This window comes from Lepidochelys olivacea (assembly GCF_965140295.1).
Source record: "Lepidochelys olivacea isolate rLepOli2 genome assembly, chromosome: 1".
NCBI classification, from domain to species: Eukaryota; Metazoa; Chordata; order Testudines; family Cheloniidae; genus Lepidochelys; species Lepidochelys olivacea.
The window spans coordinates 160,375,029-160,392,268 of NC_140411.1; the positions used below are offsets into that span (position 1 = coordinate 160,375,029).

Sequence of the window (17,240 nt, forward strand, 5' to 3'; positions counted from 1 at the left end):
GAAGAATATTACCACTTCCTAAGTAAAATGCACATAATTTTCCTGGCTTCATGCCAACAGTTGGTTCCAATCTGAGGAAGACTGAAAATATTTTCTATGATTTAATATCAGGCTTCTCCGAGCCTTCCCTTCATACACTCCCGTCAGACATAGGCCCAGCTGCTGTTCATCTCCACTCGTCTTTCCGTGTTGGGTCCTATGGTTTCTCTTCTTCTCCATTCACTGTGCCCAGTGTTTTTTGGTCTCATTAAGTCCCATTCTGCTGAGTGGACAATTTTCTTCAGCCAAGAGGAAAATGAAAACAATTCTTGTGATTGTAGCCAAAGGTGTTGCAGTGATAAAAAATACATTCACCATAATTGAACTTCTCGGGAATTAAATGGACACTGCCAATTTTTAATGGGGTTTCGATTTCTCATATCCCAGTGTGCTGATTAAAAGTAAAATTTTGATTTTTCTGTCAAGTGTGCTGTAATATTGAATGAGATCTTGTGTCTCCACTAAATATACTCCTTTAACAGGCTAGTGAGCTTTATTAATCAAGATTTAAAGTGAACATGTGTAACCTACAGGTGGGTGGGTGTTACAGGTCCCCCTCTGTGTTAATCCACAGAGGACAGGAGCCTAACCACAGCTAAGGAGACATGGCTTTTTAGCTCAAGCTGCAGCAGCTCAGACTTTTTGGTCTGGAGGACCCCAGTTCCACCCCCAGTGTGTTGGTGCTGGTGTCCATCATACATGAGCAAAATTACATATTCATAATTTGCAGCCCGGTTTCTGCAACTGGCTGTGCAGCCATAATAATTGCTTAAAGATATTACCAACTAAGGCCATGTCTACACTAGTGAACTTACAGCAGCACAGCTGTGCCGATGCAGCTGCACCACTGTAAGATCGCTCACGTAGCCGCTCTGTGCCAACAGAAGAGAGCTCTCTCATCGACGTAACAAAACCACCTCAACAAGCCGTGGTAGCTCTCCCGCCGACCTAGTGCTGTGCACACTACCACTTCTGCGGGTGAAACTTATATTTTTTTCCACACCCCTGAGCAACATACATTTTGCCAATATAGGGGACAGTGCAGACATGGTCTTAGACTTCAAACTGGTCTTTGTACATTCAGTTACTTACACCATCCAAGTAACCGGCATGCAAGTTATTTGCGCATGCGGTTTTGAAGATTTGAGCCCAGCATACTTTAGACTTTTTTAACTGTATTTTGTTTTGAATATGTACAAAATCAAATATTTCGGTGTTTTAGTAGAGCTGTATGCAACCTGGCACAGAGCTACATAGACTTAGTTCTATAGTTTGCTCCAAAAGGGTTGGCAGGGAACCAACTTTTGACATTTCAATTGAAAGTTAGTTTTCAACAAAGATGAACCCCAGCAGCCCTACTCCCTCAACAAATATTGGGCTGCTTTAGCTCATGTTTCTTCAGAGAGTGCCCTGGGAGTTTTGCAAGGGAGGGGCAGATATTTTGGAGAGAGCCTGGCTCAGAGGAGACAGGTTCACCATCTTGAGAGAAAGGATTGGTTAAAACACCATATTGGGACTCATGAGCTACACAGCTAACTCCCAGCTCTGCCACAGACGTCCCGTGTAATCATGGACAAAGCACTTCAGGTCCTCATCTGTGAAAGTGGAGCCTTTCTTTCACCTTTTTCTGCCTGGTCTATTTGGATTGTAAGCTCTTTGAAGCAGGGACTCTCTCTCTGAGTGTATTTGTACAGAAAGTAACACAATAGGTCCCCCAGTCAAAGTTGGGGACTGGCCCTTGGTCGGCCACCTCCCAAGCACCTCCTCTTGGGCAGACACAGCTTCCCAGCATTGGGTCTCTTTCCCCTCTTCCATGCCGTTTGTGAACTTTACCCAGTCTTTTTTGTGGCTAACACCATGCCACACCCAGAGCTGGCTTAATAACAGAAACAGTCCAAAAACAGTCTTCAGCACTCCCCAGAATAAATCCCTGCACCACAACCCAAAAGTTCATACTCCTGTCTAGCTCTTCTACCACATGCAGAGATCTTCCCATGTTTCCGTCTGCTTCCTTGACAAAATGTCACTCCGAGCCTTTCCTAGCAGGAGCTCAACCTTCTAGCTCTGGCTTCCTTCTCCTGCCAATGTCTCCCCTGTTCAGAGGGAGAAAACAGCATATTACACTGCTCTCCTTCTGACAGCTCCTCCCGAGTGGCTGAGAGATAGAGGACACGCAGCCCTGCCCCACCCTACACTACAGAATTCCTGATCCCACACCTTTAAAGAAACAGTGTCCTGGGTTTTCCCCATCCAACTATTAACTCCGCAGGACTGCTTCTTCTCTTCTGGCTTTGACCATTTCCTGCACCTTTGTTCACTCCAGTGTTCCAGGAACATGGTCTTCAGGCTCCCTATGAGCCTAACAGGCCAAAACACCCCTTTACAGGGACTTATTGTGTTATATGCTACCATATTACAAATAATAATAATAAGCTTCCCAATTCTGCAGACTACCACAAGCCAATGTTTATTGAACTTTTCTGAGCTTGGACTCAGAATTATGAACCAATCAAATCCTGAAACCAAGGCTCATTTTAAAAAAGTCTGAGGTTCAATACAGCTATTTCACACAGTTCTTTTTTTAGCATGTGAAACTGCAGCATAAACCATTAATGAGTCATGGGCAAGCGATGGGAATGCCACTGAGTTCTGGCTGAAAGCCATAGCATCCATTAATCTAGAATCTAAAGGTCATAATTTTTATATCAGCAGAGAAACAAAGATGGACTCACATCACATTTCTGTCTAATCATATAAGACACATTTGAAAATCAATTTATTCTCTCTACTGTAAGTATCATGGGAACAATCACCCAGAACTAAGCCATCTGCAAAACAACATCATACTATCTGGGAGCAAACCAATAGTCTCCTGTCAGTAGAATTACAGATAGTCTTTTCTTCTTCTATAACTTTACACAAATACTGAAGTAGAAATGCTGTTTCCATTGCCTAGCAACCAAAAGCTTAGTTACAAGCTTATTGCATATAATAACCACAATTCCTAGTTAGGCAGGAGAATCCTCTGGGATAGAGATGCTAAGGGACATGATTAGCTCAATATTAACCTCTCTCTGTCTCTCTACCTGATCAGGACTCATAATATACAGCTTTCTCCAAAACTTTCCTTACCATATCATCCTGAGCTGGCTTGAGGTTGCGATATAGCATAAGATCAAAGTACTGCGACTGTCACAGGGACCCAAATGTGAACTAACAGAGACAGGTTTCAGAGGAGCAGCTGTGTTAGTCTGTATCCGCAAAAAGAACAGGAGGACTTGTGGCACCTTAGAGACTAACCCATTTATTTGAGCATAAGCTTTCGTGAGCTACAGCTAACAGAGACAGATGATTATAGGCAGGGCTGCTGGCATCATGTATTATTAAAGTTGCCAACACTTTCAAAGACCCTGTGTTTTCAGTTACTTATGATTTTGCCATACTTTAACCATTTGGGATGAAATTTTCATACCAGGTGTCTGCCTGAGGCTGATTTGTTTTGTTTTGTTTTTTGCAGGGTAGGGAATTTTAGCCAGAATAGATCAGTAACTCCTGAGAATGAGGTTAGGGGAAAATACGTTGTTTTGCCCATGTTAAAAAATTCTGGCAACATTTTCTTTGAGAAGGACTAGCACCTCCATGCTTTGGAGCAGGGACTTGACATTTGCCAGGGGGGCCTTTGTGTCAGCGATGTGCCTTTTGACATCCCCGGGACAAGCTCAAATTTGGCCAAGTTGTAAGCCCCTTGGGGAAAAAATGCACTTTGCACATGTTCACTAGAGACTTGTAGAGAGTCCCAGCTAGTGTCTCTGAAGGTTCCATCTGCACAGAGCATGCTCCAGCACAGGGCTGTGCAGGACTTTCCCTGCAATTGCTACTCTAGGCTGCTATGGACCATGCCAGGTCAACCTTCCTGCTCTGTCCAGTGCTTTCCGTGACACCCCACCCCAGTCCTCCAAGCCACATGGAGGAGAAAGCTGCCTGATGCAAATCCAGAGGGACAAGAGCCAGACCAGGCTGGAGGGAGAAGATTAGATAAGGAGCCTGGGGGGAAACTAGGACTGGAGTTTGGGGGAGGATGGGAAGGGAATTGGGGCCTGAGGACGGGGAATGGTTCTGGCTGAGCAAGGAGACTGGTACTGGGAGCCAGGGAGGTGGAAGTCTGCTGCAATCTTAAAAATCAGAAAGGTTGTCTATGCAATCTTAATGCGGCCCCTTTGTGCATATTTATCTATTATGATACAGTCTTTAATTATGTGATCCGATACTATTTTTCCACAGGACTCCTGCCTCAGTCAGTGCACAGAGTGGATAGTGCTCACTCACTTCATGAGCCGCTGTTCAGTATTTTCTTCTACCCTCATCGTTCAATGTGTGGCCTATTTACTGCATACTATTTACACTCTGCTCTGAAGACAGAACTATTGATTTCCTCAGGAGCTTGTCTATGGCGCTCATTACTATAGCATGAGGGCATCACAAATATTAATTCATTTTCTTTTGCAACACCCTTGTGAGGTGGGTGGGCTAGTAATATCTCCATTTTACAAATGGGAAACTTAAGTCACAAAGAGATTAAGGTCGAAAGTATCCACTCTTTTTGGGTGCCCAATTTGAGAGGCCTAGGACCTGATTTTTCAGCGTATGTAGCATTAGACACCACTTCTTATGTTCAAAGTGCAGCTCCCATTGACTACAGTTGCAGCTGTGAGTATTCAGCTCTTCTGTAAATCAGATCCCAGGGTCTCAAGTCAAGCACCCAGAAAATAAGGAACACACTGTTAGTGACGACCTTTGAAAAGTCTTAAGTGGCTTGCTCAGCACCTCATGGGAACTCTGCAGCACAGGAAGGGATAGAATCCAATTCTTCAGGGCAACATTCAACTGCTTGAACCATGAAACTATCCTTTCCCTTCCCACACTCCCCTGCCTTGTTCACTATACACCTTCCAACTTCTGCAACAAATAAAGCAGAAGTCCAACAGACAACAGTTTCTTTTACTACACAACTCTGATTCCTCCCCAGAGCTGGTCCATCTTGTGTACTAAATGAGGCAGGGGTCCTGCGGAAAGAATAGTAAGTGATCATGTAATTAAAGACTCTTTTCTAACTCATACCCACAAGGGAGCTAAACATAGATTGCACAAGCAACTTTCATTCTGGCATTTCCTAACTTCTGAGTTCTTGACTTTGCAACCATATTAATGTTCTTTTAACATCTTTTCTTGCGTGTATAATATTGTCACAAAGGTGCAATTAACATTCAAAGGAGCTACTGAAGAAACCATACCAGTCATGTACTCCTAACCCTGCTCTCCACCCAAGTGTTAAACAGAGAAAGCCCCTAGGCCTGCCTTCCCAGGCAGAGGGATTTGATTGCTTATAAAAAGTAAAGGTGGGAAAATGGACAGGAATAGGTTGCACTACAAGGCTAAGCACATAGAGAAAGCCACTGTGGATAACATGAGGGAAAAAACAATAGTTCAATGGCATGCAGTGCAGTAATTCCAGCAGTTCCAAATGTCCTCCTTTCATCATTTATTTAAGCGTTTGTCTAGACAGTGCATTACAATTCATGGAATTTATGACTAATGTCCTGAAAAGCACAGTAAGATGCCTGAATAATCTAATGCTAGAAATCATCTAGAAATTATGCAAATTCTTTAGCTTGTTAAAATACTCCCAAATTAATTTAAAAAGAATAGTCAAAATTATAGCATGCCATAAGCAAACATTTCCAGAGTATAGGTGTGCTAATTAATGGCATGGTGCTAATTAAAGGTTGGTTTGAGAACTGTATATCTAACCAGTGCAGGCAATTTCCATATATTTTAATATTGGTTTTGTTTTTAAAATTAAGTATATCATGGTAGATGTTGTTTGCACTAACACTGCTGCATCTGAACTGTTAGTTAAAGAAGCTTTTTGTTTTAAAAATATACATTAATTGCACAGGATATTTTTCAAAAGAGACTAGCGATTTTTGAATTTTTGAATGTCCAACTGAGGCTCTTTAAAAGGGCCTGATTTTCAGAAATGTGCATCCATCCCAAAACAGAGGCACCCAAAAACCACTAGTCACTTTTCAAACTCTTGGCCAAAATTAATTTTTGTTGGTTTGTGCTATATAAATAAATATCAACTATCCCTGACTGCTACTCCGCCATGCCATTATTTGGTTAATTTTTTACACTGTAGAAGTGGTTCTTGAAGGAGGGATTTGATCTACAGTAGTTTTCCACCAACCTGATGTTACTGCCTGGAAATTTTGTATAACCAACAGTAGTTTTCCACCAGCCCGAAGATACTGTCTGGAAATATTACAGTCTGTGGCCAAATTCTGCATTGATTTACACCCGGTACAAAAGACTGAAGTCAACAGAATTGCATGAAGGAATAAGTCAGGGAAGAATTTGTGTCTCACTATGCTTTTTTTCCCTTAGATTATTTTGAGAAAAAGGTGGGTTAAACACAGAGACCACTTTTATGTTCCAGTTATTTCAACTGAAATCTTACATTGCCAAAAAGAGTGATTTAATAAGCAATAAATGATCGACAACTTGCATAAACCGTTTGCAGTGTATGATATGGGATGGATTTTCAAATGCACCTCAGTGACTTAGAGCATAAGGGCTTGTGTACACAAGAAAGTATAGTATAACCTGAATCATCTTTTAAACCAATATAGTTAAACCAGTGCAAAAGGCTGTGTGGACACATTTCAGTATTAAAGTGGCTTATTTCCGTTTAATTTACTTAAAGTCAATTAGGAACAGGTTAATTAAACGGAAATAAGCCACTTTCATCACCAAAATTAGTGCCCACACAAACTTTTGCACTGGTTTAACGATATAGGAAAGCCACACCTTAAGTTATACCAGTACTTTCTTGTACCTTTGAAGTCCCACTGAAAGCCAATGATATTGGGCTCTCAAGTCACGGAGGTATGTCTACACTGCAGCTGGGAGCATGCTTCCTAGCCTGGCTAGACAGACACACGCTCTCTCTCTCTTTGATCTAGCATGTTAAAAATTGCATTGTGGATGTTATGGCATAGGCATCGGCTTGGGCTAGCCACCTGAGTAAAAGCCCACCCAGATACCTGGGTCCATACGCAGGTAGCTAGCCCATGCTGCAAAGTCTGCACTGCTATTTTTAGCACACTAACTCAACCCCTGCTAGTGCACATCTGTCTTCCTGAGCTGGGAGGCTGCAATGTAGACATACCCTTAAGTACTTCTGAAAAACCCACCCACTGTCTCTAAGGAACTCAATGTATCTGTAACCTTCGGGAGCTTTTTAAAACATGGATTTATTGTTGACAACAAGCGGCCCTGTGCAAAACGTTCAACGTGGTCTGATGGCAGGTGAAACATATCAGATTTGGAGTTTTGTTACAAACCAGAAAGTCAGATCAGATTCAGTGAAAGGTTCACTGCATTTTCCAACTTTTCAAGCAAACCTGGGACAACTTGTGGATTCATGAAGGAGTCATGACAGCAGGCAGCTGCTGCATAAGTTTTCGTTTGAATTTTTAGGTTCATTTGAACTCAAAATTCAAAGCACAACTTGAAGAGGGCCAGGAATTGCCATGGCTCCAAATTCAAGCAAATATTAAAATAAGTCCTTGTGAAATTAAACCGGCATGTTTCCAGCAGTCCTGACTGATAGCCCTGTAAAATGAAGTCATACACAGAACAGGTACAGCACCAGGTAATGACTGTGCAAGCTACTCCACACTGCTCTACTAATGTGCACCAACCCTGACACATACAAAGACAAGCTGTATATGTGGCAAAGTAATGCATTTCCAAAATGGACATTTTGAACCAAATTTACCGATGACCTACTGATGCAACTCAGCGGTTGCAATGGACTGGCACCAGCAGTGAACTTGGCCTTTTGAGTCAAAATCTACAATCACCTAACAAAAGGAATATTTATTTAAATAATTATTCTAATACTTACATAAAGTGCAATAGAACCCAACTTGTTCATACCCTTCACAGCAATCTGTAAAATTCATAATCTCAGGGACTTCAATGATGTGATACTGAGTTTTATAAGACGTCTTAGGACAAACCATCCACGGAATCCATCCTCCACAAGAAGTGTGTTTCTCATATGACTTTTGGTAGGCAGCCATTTTAGACACAGTTTTAGTCACGCTATAGTTGCACAGATGGTAGCCTAGCAAGGAGAGGCCTTTTTCTAAAAAATAGAAAAAATTAAAAAATCAGGGTTAGCTGCTAGCATTACAGAATGAGTTTCCTTCAGTGTTTAGATGTAAACTGGGTTATGATATAAGAAAAAAGAGCCATTTAATGAATGATTGATTCTCAGAAAGGCCATTATTAGAAAGAATGTTACTGGAGAAAGTGGACAGGTGAAGTTTGCTGATGGCAATTAGTAGTGGGAGTTTTTTTGGTTAGTAAAAACTATGCAGTTTGTGAGAAGCTCCAGATAAACATAAATGCCTTGAGAGATTGGGCAGAACAATAGCAATATAACTTGAATAAATGTTATGGACATTAACAAAATTAGTCTAAAATTCACATGTGAGCTAAGGGACTCGGAACATCTTTGATTTTTCTGAGGAAAAAGACAAAGTTCATAGTGTCTGGAAACGTAGAAATCAGAAGTGGGAGAAGCTCATTAGGTTTTTTATTTTTCCCTTGTGTGCTTCATCCCATCTTATTTTCAGTACCTCAACAACATCCTTTGAAAGACTATACTAGAAGACAAGAGCATGGTGACCCCACAACATTTGCAGACATCTTTCCGCTGACAAGCATTCCCAGAAGACCATGTCACTGGACTTTCCATTTTACCCTTCTAATTTTTTAGTGGCTCATCAATATAAATCCTATGAATCAGACCTCAGCTGTTATAAATTTGCAGAGCTCCACTGATTTTAGTAAAAAGAAAAGGAGTACTTGTGGCACCTTAGAGACTAACCAATTTATTAGAGCATAAGCTTTCGTGAGCTACAGCTCACTTGGTTAGTCTCTAAGGTGCCACAAGTACTCCTTTTCTTTTTGCGAATACAGACTAACACGGCTGTTACTCTGAAAACTGATTTTAGTGAATCTATGCCAATTTATACTGAGGTTGAAAATCTGACCCTATGTCTTTTGAGACCTGAAATCAGTTTAGATGAGGGTAAATTTAACAGGGCCTCCATAAAGGCATGTGTTAAATTAAGCCTCAAATCTCTGCTTCTTAAGCCCTGACCTTGATCTTAGCAGTCATCTTCAAAATCTTAAACAGACCTGCTGTAGAAGGAAAACAACAGAGATGAGCTAGCATGGATTAATGGGAGGTTGTTGATGAATTGCATTTGATGTGGGATTCACAAAAAGAAAGATTACAGATCATGACAAGTTTTCCTTAATGACACAACCCAAAATTTGCTCCCAATTAGAGGGACAGATAACTTGAGAGAGAAGTATTTTGTTTTTATGCTGTCTCAAGTAAAGGCTTAGTGGTGATGCTTGGCTAAAGTCTTTGTTTTATTAAAGTAGAAGTTATGACCGATACAATTATAATGTGTGTCAGTGTATTATAGATCACTTTATAAAAGAGGATCTTTTCAGTCCTCAATCCTGAAAAACCCTTATGTGTGTGCTTGCCTTTACTCTCAATGGGACTACCCATGTGAGTAAAGTGCTGCACATTCAGAAATGCTGGCAGCATCAGGGCCTTCCTACGGATGGAATTGGTATTTATAGTATTTTCAGCTGACTTATTTCAGATTATGAAAAAACAGTTTTAAACATTCAAATACTTAATTTGATAATAAAATCAACTGACTTATCTGAAAAGCTTAATGGGTGAATCCCAATCACGTGCAACAAAATGAAAGTATCAAGAGGGGTCATTAAGAAAAGGTAGACTAGCAAGGCAAATGAAATATAGTATTTAATTAGAGTAAAATTGTAAGTAATTTTATTTAGGGTTGTGTGATAGGCAACATGATTTCCTCTTGAGCTTTTATAAAAATGGGAGGGGTGACGTTTGGAAATGTGAAAAGAATAATCAGATAAATACATTTATACTGGTATAACTTTACACACAGAGAAAGATGGAAGGGGCTTTTAATAAGTTAAATGTGAAGTGGATACAGAAATCAAAGTGTGGTGGGGCTGCACCTTTCAGGGCTCTCAGAGAACTGTGGTCAGCCAAACAGAAGCATGCAATCAAAATATGTACAGTACAAATGACTCAGAGATGACAAAAAAATAGATAAACTAATTCAGTGTAAAAATTTTAGATGCTGGTCCTTATACATCACATTTTCAAACACACACACACACCCCAAAAAACATGCTCACCACATTTGTAAGCAAACGGTACCCTTATTTGTGCGCACATAAATGTGTAATTGAAAATTTGGTGGGTTCATTTTTAAGAGGTCTGTTTGGAAAGCTGGAACTGAGGGCCAGATCCTCAGCTAGTGTAAGTCAGTGTATATACACAGAATTCAATGGAGCACCATTGACTTACATCCATGAAGGATCTGGCCACAGACCACTTGTCTGATTGTGAGCAATTCATTTAATCTCTCTCTCTCTCTGCCTCAGTTCTCCAGCTATAAAACAGGGATAATGCTACCTGACTCGGGTGTTGTGAGCATAAAATAATTATGGCATTCAGACTTTACTGGGATGGAGGAGGCCATACATATAGATGGAGTCTGCTCCTCGGTTTCATAGATCAAAATTGTGATGTTCAAGAATTGCAGTGTTACAATTTAAAATGTTAGGATTGTGTGGGCTGTTCTGCATGCCCCCAGCCACCCTCATCACCATGACAACAGTGCTCAGATCTCACTGCCATGAGTGTGGTATAAGAACCTGAACAGAACAGCACAATGAGATAAGAGGAAGGTTAAAGATATATGTCCTCACATCCAGAGCTGAAAAGACAGTCTAAAGATATCATTACAAATCTAAAGCTTCCAGGGCAACCAAAACCAGTTTGGGATTTGTAGCAACATTCAACATATATACTGATATGAAATCTAGAAAGTAAAATGGTACAGATGTTTGAAAACCAAGTGAAAGTATATAATTAAAAAGCACTGATGTCAGGCCAGATGTATGCAATTCAATTTTATGGCTATTTCACTAGGCATGGGATGAAACTGCCAGAGCCAAGAAAGCAGGTTTGAGGGATTCCCATGAGAGTGTAGAAAGATGCACTTCTAAAGAGACCGAACCAAAGCTAACAGAAGCAAGCACAGTTCCAGCTTCTCTTTCTCTGAAGCTAGATCAGGCCCACAGTGCAGTCTAATTTAAAATAACGCTTGTTACTATGAGAGCTCAGTTCTCTGGGGACAGCAGTTTCTCCTGAGCACTGTGGCTTAGCACAATTTGGTCTGTTCAGCAAATTGGCATTCTTTGCTCATTAGCTCCCAATCAGCAGGAATTAAAGTGTACTGGACGTGTTTCTGCCAACTCACGATTGAAATTACTAGCAAAGCAGATAATCATCTGAAGTTACTTCTGTTACATTAGATCTGTCATCTTTGAGCATTTCAGTTTTCATTTTAGCAATCTCAGGCATGGGCAGGCAAAGTACGAAGCTATTATACTAAAGGAACAACAACAAAAGCAGCAATGTGACTATTTTATTATAAGAGGTGAGCTGCATTGGTTAGTCAGTATTCAGCTCAGACTCTGAATTAGGAATAGGCTGTGTTTTGATTTCATGATCAAGACCAATCAGGCCTGGTATATGGGATCATGGTCAAATTTACCGGTGCCAAAAACTTCTGAGTTGTTCATGCTAGATTTTCATCCGAAATTGTGGAAAACTCACAAGATCAACTGTTGTCATGTTGGGCTGAAATTTGCAAGAATGCTTGAGATCAAAAGCCAACCATGAACTAGAGACAAAGTCCTTAATTGCTTTGATGTGACCTACAATTAAACCCATGTGGGTGGGTCCTCACCCAGGGGATTCAAACAACTGCTCTGTCCTCCAAAATTTGAAAAGGTTTGAATGAAAGGTTCTGTTTTCTAGGCTCTCATATCTGAAAACCTCAAACATTTTTTGAAGCAAGCACAAAAAGATCTCTGTATCTTCAGCCTTTCCCCCCTTCTGTAGGGGGATTTTTTAAAATGTGATTTTTGGTACGGTTATTGAGGAAAAATCCATGATTAAGAAATGGGTTATATATTTTGGCTGAGAATTTCAAAGCCACCGAGGCAATTTTTAAAAAATACAACAACAAAACCCCAGCCAAAAATTAAAAGCTGTTCAAATCTAAATAAATAATGAATTAGTCTAGAAATTAAGAGTAAACTAGGAATTAAAACTGGTGCTCCAAAGCCAGAAATTTTCATGGTCATTTGGTTGGATTATTCCCATTCACAGCCGATAACTGAGGGTGAGAGTTAAAGATGTGCCATCTATACTCTCGCCTTTGCCACCTCATACATCTCTAGAAGTTTGCTAGTTTTAATTTGTAGATACTCCTCAAGACAAGGAAAAGGATTTTTCATTAAAATCGGCACATGACTAAGTATAAAGCTGCAGTTCGAGCCTCTCTTTTCTGGCTAAAGGGAAATGACAGGTTTTCTTAATTGGGGGATTCTTATGTGGTCAATGAGACGCAGCTGGGTTTCTATAGAGCAGAAACAATCACTGGTTCATTTAGCATAAAGGGACATCTCATCATATCCAAACTAAAATACCCAACATTTCTCAGCTTCATCGTGCATTACTCACCTGTAAAGACATTTCCTTTCCCTTGCCCTGTGGCTGTCCAGAGAATGAAGACAGAAATAACAATGATCCTGGTCATTGTACCAGCAAAGATTGGCATCACTCTTCTTCTTTGTTCCCAGGGAACAAAAACCCAGTTGTTATTACATCCAGATTTTTGGAATAAGGAAAAACTTTCCTCTGTTTTTCTCCTTTGCAAATGGGTGATGACAACTGGCTTCTGAACAAAGAGAAAATCCAATGGGTATTTCACCTCTGTAGTCTCATTAATGCTTTCCCCATGGAACCCTTGCATCTCAATTACCGAGCCTACCAGTGCACAGCTTGAACCATCCAATGTAGTCATTTACCAAACAAGATATTAGAAAAACTGCTGCACTGGTCCACTCTTTCCTTCTCAGCACTAACCCCCTTCTGTGCCTTGAACATCAGACAGACAGGAACCAGATCTCACACACTTGACTCTACCTCAGCATTCATTTTAAAGCCAATTTTGATTCTGGCCAAATCAGAGCTGATGTTATATTATAGTTCACACCTGGAAATTATTGGCCTCCGAGATTCTGCTTCTTGAAGTCAAAGTGATTAAAAATAACTGGATATGTTAAAATAATGCTTCCCTCCTAACTTTAAGCTTCCTCCCTGGCTGCTTTTAGTGCCTCCCTCATTTTGTTGTGACCCCACTGTCACGCATGTTGCTGGCCGAGTGAGAGCTAGAATAGGGCTGGGCAGCGATAGGGCAGGATCAGGTTATATATAATCAAATTTGGGCATCCAGAACCCCTTTCTTTTCACCATCTAAAACAGGAATGTAAATTGCAAAGACAAATGTATCCACACCCTTCAAACACAGGGTGCACATTTCAACGTGCAAGCATAGAAATTGTTCTCTCTCTTTTATTGCAAAACAAAAACAAAATAACCCCACAAATCCTCACTAATGAAATGTTATAACTGAGATTTCAGAATGAAGCCTGGAAAGTTAGTTATGGTATGCCTGCACCACACAAATATATTAATACATAAATACAGTAGAACACCAGAGTTACGAACACCAGAGTTACCAACTAACCGGTCAACCACACACTTCATTTGGAACTAGAAGTACATAATCAGATACCAGCAGAGGGGGGTGGGGGAAGCAAACGCTGTACAGTACTGTGTAAACTACTAAAAAAATAAAGGGAGAGTTTAAAAAAAAGATTTGACAAGGTAAGGTGTTTCTATGCTTCTTTCATTTTAATTAAGATGATTAAAAGCCGCATTTTTCTTCTGCATACTAAAGTTTCAAAGATGCATTAAGTCAATGTTCAGTTAACTATTTAAAGAACAACCATAATGTTTTGTTCAGCGCTACAAACATTTCAGAGTTCCGAACAACCTCCATTCCCAAGGTGTTCGTAACTCTGACATTCTACTGTAATGTCATATAGCAATAGTACCAATTACTACCAGTGCATAAGAGAACCAGGTAAAGTTTCTATGGTGACCACAATTGTGAATTTTCCAATTTGTGTGTGTTTAAGATCTCAGCCACAACAATGCAACCATACATCTTTGAACAATTACCTTGTTAGACCACCCAAGCTAAATCAGTTTAGGCCTCCAGGTAACACGCAGAGGCAATGAGTGATCCAATAAGTAATTTATTTCCTTCTGACTCAGTACTGAGCCAGAGCTCCAGCATAGTATTGAGGAAACCTAGCTGCTGTTGGCTCTACCCATCTGTTTTGATGCATGAGATTTAAAAACTTAGAGCAGGTTGGGAAAAAAATTCCCTAGAAAATTGGGACCAAAATGAAAAAAATTCATTTTCATCTAAACTTCCCACTAAAAATTTTGTTTTTTTCGTGGAAACTCAAATATCAAAAAAAATTCAGCCCCAAAACAATCTTTTGAGTTGGAAATGCTGACACAGTGTCTCATGGGAGTCGTAGTTTGGGTGCGTCATGCTCCCATTCTTCTCTGTAGGCCAGGCTCCCTAGTTGGGCAAAGGCTCCCATGATGCACTATGGTGTCTCCTCTTAGAGATGGGAGAATTATGAGAATCCCTCAGCACCATGCAGCATGGTCGTCTGGCCAGGAAGCCCAGCCCACAGAGGAAAAAGAGGATGCAACTGAACTACAACTTCCATGAGGCACCCTAAGCATAATTTCCAAATAGAAATATTTTGGGATTGGGGTGTTCATTTTTTCACTAAAAAGCCAACATTTCCCGCTGAAAGTAGACTCTTTGTGAAAAAATTTTGTTTTGCCAAAAGCTCAACTTTCTGTCAAAAAATGTTGACAGAAAAATTATAACTAATCCTAATAGAACTTAAATCCTGACTTACGGTCATTAAAAACTCCATAGTACTTTTGGAAGAACAGAGAATGTTCTATGCAATGTCCTGTAAAGATTCAAATGTAGGTAATTACATTCTGCCAACCTATATTTCCACTGTGGTTTCAAGTACATGTGGTATTCCTCACTTACTAACCTAGACTGTTGTATAGTGTTACTTTAAAACAGCCACAGTATTCCAGAGTTGGCTGCGTAACAACTGTCACCTTATCGATCTCTGACTTCTGAACCTAGAATTTCTGTAGCTAAAGCATGAGCCTCTGTATCTTGCAGTAGAGAACTAATGCTCCCAATTCTGAAAAACTTAGGCACATGCTTGAATTTATGCTCTGTTCTCCTTTGCTCAGCAACAATTCCCAGGGCTTCCTTTTAGAGTCTTCCTTCTCCTTCCCTAGAGGAAAAACAGCATCTATAGGCCCTCCTATCTTTCTTAAGAGGCCTACTTAAGCCACTTGACTGCAAGTCATGTGACCTTGTTGTTTTTCACCACCTGTGGAGGCTAGCTAATTGTGTCACAGCTGAGGCCAAGGTCCACCTCCCCATAAAGATCCAGCCACTTTGTGACAGCATGTAATGCTTCCTGGGGGGTAACTCAGGGTTGTGAGGCACGTCAGTATCACCTGCCCTATGTGTGAGGAAGCCTTGTCAGCACCTGCCAGGGATCAGCTCCCCAATTCCACCAACACAAGCACTCCCCTCTAAGCGTTGCAGGACCTGCTTTCATTCTACAGGTTAGCAACAGGCACGCTCCAATCCTCAAGCTCTCTACGTGTCTCCCTGGAGTGTCCAGTCTCTGGCCCACTGGACACTCTCAGTATTTGCTGATTCACTGCTCCCAGGGGAGCAGTACATTCCAGCTTATCAGTTCCACCTCAGATCACCACTCTACCAAACACACACGGCACTGAGATTTGCTTATAATGAAATCAAGGATAAGTTTAACAACTCACAGAGATTCAAAGTAATAGCAAGAAGTAGTATTGGAAACAAATGGTTACATATAAAAGAAAGGTTTCAGAGTAGCAGCCATGTTAGTCTGTATCCGCAAAAAGAACAGGAGTACTTGTGGCACCTTAGAGACTAACAAATTTATTTGAGCATAAGCTTTTGTGAGCTACAGACTAACGTGGCTGCTACTCTGAAACCTGTCATTATGCAATGCACTGAATTTAGCCGTATGGAGTGGAAATCCATCAACTTCATGAAAAACTCGTACAGAGGCATGCATCCGATGAAGTGAGCTGTAGCTCACGGAAGCTTATGCTCAAATAAATGTGTTAGTCTCTAAGGTGCCACAAGTCCTCCTTTTCTTTTATATAAAAGAATGTCATAACACTCATTCAAGAGCTGAGACTTAATTAATGAGATACTCTCAAGTCTCACAGAGTTTGGCTCACGCAAAATCCTTGCAGCACTTTTCAGCCAGGCTTCGCTGTGATCCTCCTTTCATGAAAGTAAGGCCTGTTCTATGCTACAAAGTTAGGTCAGTGTAAGTTGCCTTGCGTCAATCTATTGATGCATGTGTCTATACTCAAATTTGCCTCCTGCCAACATAAGCACCCTGTTACGGCAACGCAGTAACACCACCTCCCTGAGTGGCACTGAGTGATGGTCGATGAACTGTGGTTGACGCAGTGTGAGTGTATACACTCTGTTACCTGTGTCAACCCTGTCAGTCCTTCAGTAGCTCTCCCACAATGTTTGACAACTGACGGCTCTGATCACAGTTGTGAACTCCACTGCCCCGGGGTCAGAGAAATAGGAAGACACACCACACCTTTTAAAACTCCCGTGTATTTTTGAAGAGCCTTTTCCTGATTGCCCAGCCCGGTGAGCACGCCTAGCAGCTCTCCATTGTTGTGTGCATTGTAGCTGACGATGCTGGCTACATGCTTCAGATGAGCTCCTGACTAGAGTAGACAGGAGATACTGGATCTCCTGGGCCTGTGGGGAGAAGAGGTTGTGCAAGTACAACAATGGATGAGTCATAGAAATGTGGACATCAATAAGCAGATTGCATGGGGGAATCAGGAGAAGGGCTAGAACAGGGACCAGCAGCAGGGCTGCGTGAAAGTGAAGGAATTGTGTCAGGCATACTAGAAGGCCAGGGAGGCCAACAGTCGA

General features: G+C 41.0%; 1 protein-coding gene across 1 annotated transcript in view; it reads right to left on the reverse strand.

Moving 5' to 3' along the window:
• Nucleotides 1-12,864, reverse strand: part of UMODL1 (uromodulin like 1) — a 65,736-nt gene extending 52,872 nt beyond the window's left edge. Inside the window, exons 1-2 of the mRNA XM_084622213.1 lie at nucleotides 12,776-12,864; nucleotides 8,009-8,251 (exon numbers count right to left, since the gene is read on the reverse strand). Coding sequence (XP_084478339.1) covers nucleotides 8,009-8,251; nucleotides 12,776-12,851 — 319 coding nt within the window. The 5' untranslated portion in view covers nucleotides 12,852-12,864. The remainder of the gene's footprint in view (nucleotides 1-8,008; nucleotides 8,252-12,775) is intronic.
• Between the last annotated feature and the right edge of the window lie 4,376 nt (nucleotides 12,865-17,240).